The following is a 7,939-nucleotide window of genomic DNA, read 5'->3' as shown; positions in this document are numbered from 1 at the left end:
TGGGGGTTCGGGCGGACAGCAGATAATGGTACTTTGACCACCACATGATGTATGTGAATTTCGGAGGTCTGTCTTGAATTGTTCATTGGGATCTCTTTAAGTTCTTCATATAGGACGGGGCAGTCTTGAAGAGCTGGAATTGGAAATTGATTTTTTTTATTTGAAGAAATTCTTTCAAAACAAAACTAGTCCAGAGCTTCTAGTTTGATCTACAGTCGGAACTGTAATATATAGTCCAGTCTGTAGTCTATGCCGTGGTTGATATAATCATCTGGTCTATAGTCTAGACTATAGTCTGGTCCATAGTCGAGACTACAATCTGCTCCATGTCTAGACTATAGTCTGGCCAATGTTTTGTCTATAGTATTTACCACATACATGTCTATAGTCTAGTCTATAGTTTAGTTTATAATCTGTTCTATAGCCTAGACTACAGTCTGGTATATAGTCTAGACTAGAGTCTAGTCTATAGTCTAGTCTAGTCTATAGTCTAGTCTATAGTCTAGTCTAGTCTAGTCTATAGTCTATAGTCTATAGTCTAGTCTATAGTCTAGTCTAGTCTATAGTCTAGTCTATAGTCTAGTCTATAGTCTAGTCTATAGTCAAGTCTATAGTCTAGTCTATAGTCTAGTCTATAGTCTAGTCTATAGTCTAGTCTATAGTCTAGTCTATAGTCTAGTCTATAGTCTAGTCTATAGTCTAGTCTACAGTCTAGTCTATAGTCTAGTCTATAGTCTAGTCTATAGTCTAGTCTATAGTCTAGTCTATAGTCTAGTCTATAGTCTAGTCTATAGTCTAGTCTATAGTCTAGTCTATAGTCTAGTCTATAGTCTAGTCTATAGTCTAGTCTATAGTCTAGTCTATAGTCTAGTCTATAGTCTAGTCTATAGTCTAGTCTATAGTCTAGTCTATAGTCTAGTCTATAGTCTAGTCTATAGTCTAGTCTATAGTCTAGTCTATAGTCTAGTCTATAGTCTAGTCTATAGTCTAGTCTATAGTCTAGTCTATAGTCTAGTCTATAGTCTAGTCTATAGTCTAGTCTAGTCTATAGACTAGTCTATAGTCTAGTCTATAGTCTAGTCTATAGTCTAGTCTATAGTCTAGTCTATAGTCTAGTCTATAGTCTAGTCTATAGTCTAGTCTAGTCTATAGTCTAGTCTATAGTCTAGTCTAGTCTATAGTCTAGTCTAGTCTAGTCTATAGTCTAGTCTAGTCTATAGTCTAGTCTAGTCTATAGTTAGTCTATAGTCTAGTCTATAGTCTAGTCTATAGTCTAGTCTATAGTCTAGTCTATAGTCTAGTCTATAGTCTAGTCTATAGTCTAGTCTATAGTCTAGTCTATAGTCTAGTCTATAGTCTAGTCTATAGTCTAGTCTATAGTCTAGTCTATAGTCTAGTCTAGTCTAGTCTATAGTCTAGTCTATAGTCTAGTCTATAGTCTAGTCTATAGTCTAGTCTATAGTCCAGTCTATAGTCTAGTCTATAGTCTAGTCTAGTTTATAGTAGAACAATTTTAATTACGTTTTAAATTTTACAATAAGACTTACGTTTGCAAGTTCCGGTTTTAAAATCTTTGGTAAAACAGCTTGATTCTTGAGTATTAAATTTTTTATTCGCAGTAACAGTTTCTACAGGACCTTCTGTAGTGCTAGTTGTCGTCGTAGTTGTTGTTGTGCTAGAAGAAGTCGAGGGCTCTGAGTTGTCTATTCTTGATACTGTAGTACAGCAAACCTGTTTTTTTAACAAATATTTGATACACTTATTTCTTCTTTATTTTAAACTCTTAACTTACCACTGGGTACTGATCGCGGCGTTATACGATTACCGCATATTCTTTGCAAATTCATGGAATATTGTTTGGCTGAATTTTGTGGTAGTTTTGTAAATAAAGTTAAACTTCGGGGCAAAATTTCAACGAAACACAAGAACCCATTTGATCTAAAGGGGTGCGACAAAAATTCTGCTCAAAACCACGTATAAAACGGCTATTGCTCATGCCAGGGCCATTCCAGTGGCCGTGACAATTTATAAAGTCCACAGCAAGTAATAGTAAGAAATATGTAGATAATAATTTGAACATTTCTTGTTTTGTTATTTAATTATATAAAAAATATTAAATTGAATATTTTTTATTTACGTTTTTTTAATTTAACACTTGCTGTGTATATTCCGTTTGAAAAACAACTGATTGTTTTGCCTCGAAAAACTAAGTTCTAGTAATTAATAAAAATTTCTATCGGGGAAACAAATATAAAAATACAAACTTATAATAAATCGTGTTCAAAACTTTGCATGGTAAAGCATCTCTTTCCCCAGTCTGTGTGGTCATGATTCATTAATTTTTATAAAGCATCTTTTACTCTTTGCATATATGTTTGTATAGTTGTAAAAATAATAAAATAAAATAAATTTATAGTTAATATTTTTAAGTTTAGAATGAAATGCAATAGGTACAGTATAATTAGTATTGTAATATTTACGTCATTGTTAAATAGTTTGATAGTACAGGTTTTTCTGCTATAAACATACGGGAGGCTCTGGTATAGCCTGGGATTCAGTTATCAGTTACTATTAATAAAATTAAAAAATATGAAATTTAATTATCAATTAAAACAATTCCAAAACTAAATTACAAGCTAATGTATGTATATGCATTACTACTTAGCTTACAGTAATGCAAGCAATAAACACTCCACATTACCTTTTCTTTATTCTTTATAACATTTTACTTATTGTATACTAAGTCAGAATTTTTAATAAGACATGATAAAGCAAAATTTTATAAGCATTTATTGTCTTAAAATTAAAAATTACATGTTATTTTAGCGCTTACTTTACTTTTTAAAATTAGCTGTATGTATGCATGTATATTTGTTTCTGTTATCACATTAACTATTTCGTTTTATGTGAATTATTAAATAATTAATACAAATTATATATCACATTTATTTTATGGGAATTTATACATTTCATTTACAATATTTCTCTCCCAATGAGTCGAAGATTCTCTTTTTTTTAGAAATTTGTGAAAAAAAAATTTTTGTAGTGGAAAATCCCAGAGTTGAAATAAAATGTTTAATCATATCGAAAAGTTTGTTTCAGCTTTCAAACAATTTTCGATAATAAGCGTTTTTGTTGAGACAAAACTATTGAAATATTACAAAAGCAGCATGTTGCAAAAAAATAATTTTGTCATAAGAAAGTTTAGATACATGTTGTTAAAAAAAAATTATTTTTAATCAAATCATAAAATTAAAACGGAAACAATAAAATATTACATAGAAATAAATAGAACTGAACTAGAAATGAACTAGAACTGAGCTAGAACTGAACTAGAACTGAACTACAACTGAACTAGAACTGAACTAGAACTGAACTAGAACTGAACTAGAACTGAACTAGAACTGAACTAGAACTGAACTAGAACTGAACTAGAACTGAACTAGAACTGAACTAGAACTGAACTAGAACTGAACTAGAACTGAACTACAACTGAACAAGAACTGAACTAGAACTGAACTAGAACTGAACTAGAACTGAACTAGAACTGAACTAGAACTGAACTAGAACTGAACTAGAACTGAACTAGAACTGAACTAGAACTGAACTAGAACTGAACTAGAACTGAACTAGAACTGAACTAGAACTGATTAGAACTGAAATCTAGAACTGAACTAGAACTGAACTACACCTGAACAAGAACTGAACTAGAACTGAACTAGAACTGAACTAGAACTGAACTAGAACTGAACTAGAACTGAACTACAACTGAACTACAACTGAACAAGAACTGAACTAGAACTGAACTAGAACTGAACTAGAACTGAACTAGAACTGAACTAGAACTGAACTAGAACTGAACTAGAACTGAATAGAACTGAACTAGAACTGAACTAGAACTGAACTAGAACTGAACTAGAACTGAACTAGAACTGAACTAGAACTGAACTAGAACTGAACTAGAACTGAACTAGAACTGAACTAGAACTGAACTAGAACTGATCTAGAACTGAACTAAAACTGAACTAGAACTAGAACTGAACTAGAACAGAACTAGAACTAGAACTGAACTAGAACTGAAGTAGAACGAACTAGAACTGAACTAGAACTGAACTAGAACTGAACTAGAACTGATAGAACATTGAACTAGAAACTGAACTACTAGAACTAGACTGAACTAGAACTGAACTAGAACTGACTAGAACTGAACTAGAACTGAAACTAGAACTGAACTAGAACTGAACTAGAACTGAACTAGAACTGAACTAGAACTGAACTAGAACTGAACTAGAACTGAACTAGAACTGAACTAGAACTGAACTAGAACTGAACTAGAACTGAACTAGAACTGAACTAGAACTGAACTAGAACTGAACTAGAACTGAACTAGAACTGAAAACTAGAACTGAACTAGAACTGAACTAGAACTGAACTAGAACTGAACTAGAACTGAACTAGACTGAACTAGAACTGAACTAGAACTGAACTAGAACGAACTAGAACTGAAACTAGAACTGAACTAGAACTGAACTAGAACTGAACTAGAACTGAACTAGAACTGAACTAGAACTGAACTAGAACTGAACTAGAACTGAACTAGAACTGAACTAGAACTGAACTAGAACTGAACTAGAACTGAACTAGAACTGAACTAGAACTGAACTAGAACTGAACTAGAACTGAACTAGAACTGAACTAGAACTGAACTAGAACTGAACTAGAACTGAACTAGAACTGAACTAGAACTGAACTAGAACTGAACTAGAACTGAACTAGAACTGAACTAGAACTGAACTAGAACTGAACTAGAACTGAACTAGAACTGAACTAGAACTGAACTAGAACTGAACTAGAACTGAACTAGAACTGAACTAGAACTGAACTAGAACTGAACTAGAACTGAACTAGAACTGAACTAGAACTGAACTAGAACTGAACTAGAACTGAACTAGAACTGAACTAGAACTGAACTAGAACTGAACTAGAACTGAACTAGAACTGAACTAGAACTGAACTAGAACTGAACTAGAACTGAACTAGAACTGAACTAGAACTGAACTAGAACTGAACTAGAACTGAACTAGAACTGAACTAGAACTGAACTAGAACTGAACTAGAACTGAACTAGAACTGAACTAGAACTGAACTAGAACTGAACTAGAACTGAACTAGAACTGAACTAGAACTGAACTAGAACTGAACTAGAACTGAACTAGAACTGAACTAGAACTGAAGTAGAACTGAACTAGAACTGAACTAGAACTGAACTAGAACTGAACTAGAACTGAACTAGAACTGAACTAGAACTGAACTAGAACTGAACTAGAACTGAACTAGAACTGAACTAGAACTGAACTAGAACTGAAATAGAACTGAACTAGAACTGAACTAGAACTGAACTAGAACTGAACTAGAACTGAACTAGAACTGAACTAGAACTGAACTAGAACTGAACTAGAACTGAACTAGAACTGAACTAGAACTGAACTAGAACTGAACTAGAACTGAACTAGAACTGAACTAGAACTGAACTAGAACTGAAATAGAACTGAACTAGAACTGAACTAGAACTGAACTAGAACTGAACTAGAACTGAACTAGAACTGAACTAGAACTAGAACTGAACTAGAACTGAACTAGAACTGAACTAGAACTGAACTAGAACTGAACTAGAACTAGAACTGAACTAGAACTGAACTAGAACTGAACTAGAACTGAACTAGAACTGAACTAGAACTGAACTAGAACTGAACTAGAACTGAACTAGAACTGAACTAGAACTGAACTAGAACTGAACTAGAACTGAACTAGAACTGAACTAGAACTGAACTAGAACTGAACTAGAACTGAACTAGAACTGAACTAGAACTGAACTAGAACTGAACTAGAACTGAACTAGAACTGAACTAGAACTGAACTAGAACTAGAACTAGAACTGAACTAGAACTCAACTAGAACTGAACTAGAACTGAACTAGAACTAGAACTGAACTAGAACTGAACTAGAATGGATCTAGAACTGATCTAGACCTGAACTAGAACCAAATTTTAGTTTTTAATCCACATTTTGACCAATCATTGTAAAAAACCTTGTATTTTACCCAATAAATACTTTAAAAGAAAATCGCACACATTTTTCTTGTGCAAAATATATGCGTAATAATGTGTAAATTAAACTACATTTACAATTTTTGAAAAATGTTAATACATTAAGCTAAAACACAAGGCCAACATGTAAATCCCCTTGAAAATCTGTCACATGCAGATGTTTACGCGCAATAACGAAACCATAAATCCAATCGACCAATGACCATCTTCAACAACATGTGAGAGATGATGCAGCTAATATTAAACCGGTTTAGTTGATCAATGAGTAGTAAACATTAAGAAGTGTGGTGATTCACTAACATTCAAATCTGTCCATATTTGAACGACCGCAGGAATCCCCCGCTTAAAAAAAATGCATTTAGTTAACGTGTATTAATAACAGTTACTAAATTAAAAACGTTATTAAGAGTAAATATTTTTAAGACGAAAAAGCAAGAGTCAAGAAGCGGCATCTTTAAGGTAAGAATTTTACAGTGGGCAGCAAATTTTGCTTAAGAAAAGATCACTATTTTTCAAAATTTTAAAAATTTATTTACATTATTACAGACTAGTTTTATTTGGAAAATAATTCACTTGAACATCAAACAATTAAATTTTTCTCGACTCCTTCACGACTTCACGTTTCTTGCGTTTTCTTCTTCTTTTCTTTTTTGCATCATTATCCAAGTGAGAAAATATCATCATTTCCGAACTCATAACAGCTGTTGGATAAGTGGGAGCCAATCTTAATTGTAAATTCTCTAAATCCATAAAATCAGTTTCAGCACTAGTCATATCAGCAGTGGTAGTTGTCTGACCATTTTGTTGTCTCGGATCTATGCAGGGACAATACGATATGGGTCTTTCACCGCCCGGCAAACAAACTAAAGGATCTGCCGGACAGGGTGGTAAAGTAGTAGGTGGTGTTGGCTGGTATGTGGGTATAGGTGAAGTGGATGTTGAACCGGCATCAGGCGGTAATGTTATAATGGGAAAAAAGCCGTGTGGATAAAAGGGACATAATCCCTTCAGACTGGCCAGATACGAAAGAAATGGCCAGAAATAGATTTTGAAACACAAATCTTCCAATAACATCGTTTTTTATATAAAATATTTTAATAGTTTTTTTTTTTTTGTTTTTTTTTTTAAGTTTTGAATTTATTTAACAAAAATGTTAATAATGTTAATTTATGCGCTTTAATATGTTGCCGCTTTTAAAGTTTGAACTGTAACTAAATTTCGGTTTGTTGATAATTTGAAAATGTTCTCGTTAAAATGTTCTATTTGAATACAAATTGTCAATTGTTGTTTGCAGATATTTAAATGGTGCATAAAGCGTAAATGTATAATTATGGTTACATGAATTCTAAACACTTTATTGTTTATTAAATTAGACATTTTGGTTTAATGCAGTTTAAGCATTACTTTCAGAGATCTACATCAATCTGATCTGAGCACATTGTATTTTGAAAACCGTTGACGCCCACAAATATTTCATAGATAATGTTGAAGGTCTTTTAAATAAAATTATCGTCCAATGTTCAAAAATTAAGTTTCCTGCACATAGTTCCTCAGAATCTCAGGTTTTTAATTCAGTCCTCGTTGCAATGACGATTTTGCCTTCTCTAAATATCATGCTCAAGTTCCCTTCCCTTCGATTAGCTCTTTTAATCCCAAGTGGTCTGCTACTTACATATGACTGGCTCCTTTGCAGTCCAATACGACCTTAGAAGTAACCATATAAGCTAAACATATTTTACCTGTTACCCTGCATGGACGCCATATTCCATGCAATCTAATTTTGAGTTATCAGTATACAACCGCGTCCCGTAGTATTACGTTTGGTTCATAGC

General features: G+C 33.0%; 1 protein-coding gene across 1 annotated transcript; it reads right to left on the bottom strand.

The window, feature by feature from the left end:
- Positions 1-6,695: 6,695 nt before the first annotated feature.
- Positions 6,696-7,181, bottom strand: LOC119615727. Its single transcript, XM_037971730.1, has one exon. It carries the CDS (start codon positions 7,179-7,181, stop codon positions 6,696-6,698), a length of 486 nt encoding a protein of 161 aa, XP_037827658.1.
- Between the last annotated feature and the right edge of the window lie 758 nt (positions 7,182-7,939).

The sequence above is a fragment of the Lucilia sericata genome, unplaced genomic scaffold, assembly GCF_015586225.1.
Source record: "Lucilia sericata isolate MDLA Ls3-8-SP2 unplaced genomic scaffold, ASM1558622v1 Contig007388F_arrow, whole genome shotgun sequence".
NCBI lineage: Eukaryota > Metazoa > Arthropoda > Insecta > Diptera > Calliphoridae > Lucilia > Lucilia sericata.
Note: the sequence above shows the minus strand (reverse complement) of the source record. Positions and strands in the feature narration are given on the sequence as shown.

Bases quoted from the DNA above. Each gene is read 5' to 3' on its own strand.
- LOC119615727 (XM_037971730.1), bottom strand. From the start codon at position 7,181: ATGTTATTGGAAGATTTGTGTTTCAAAATCTATTTCTGGCCATTTCTT.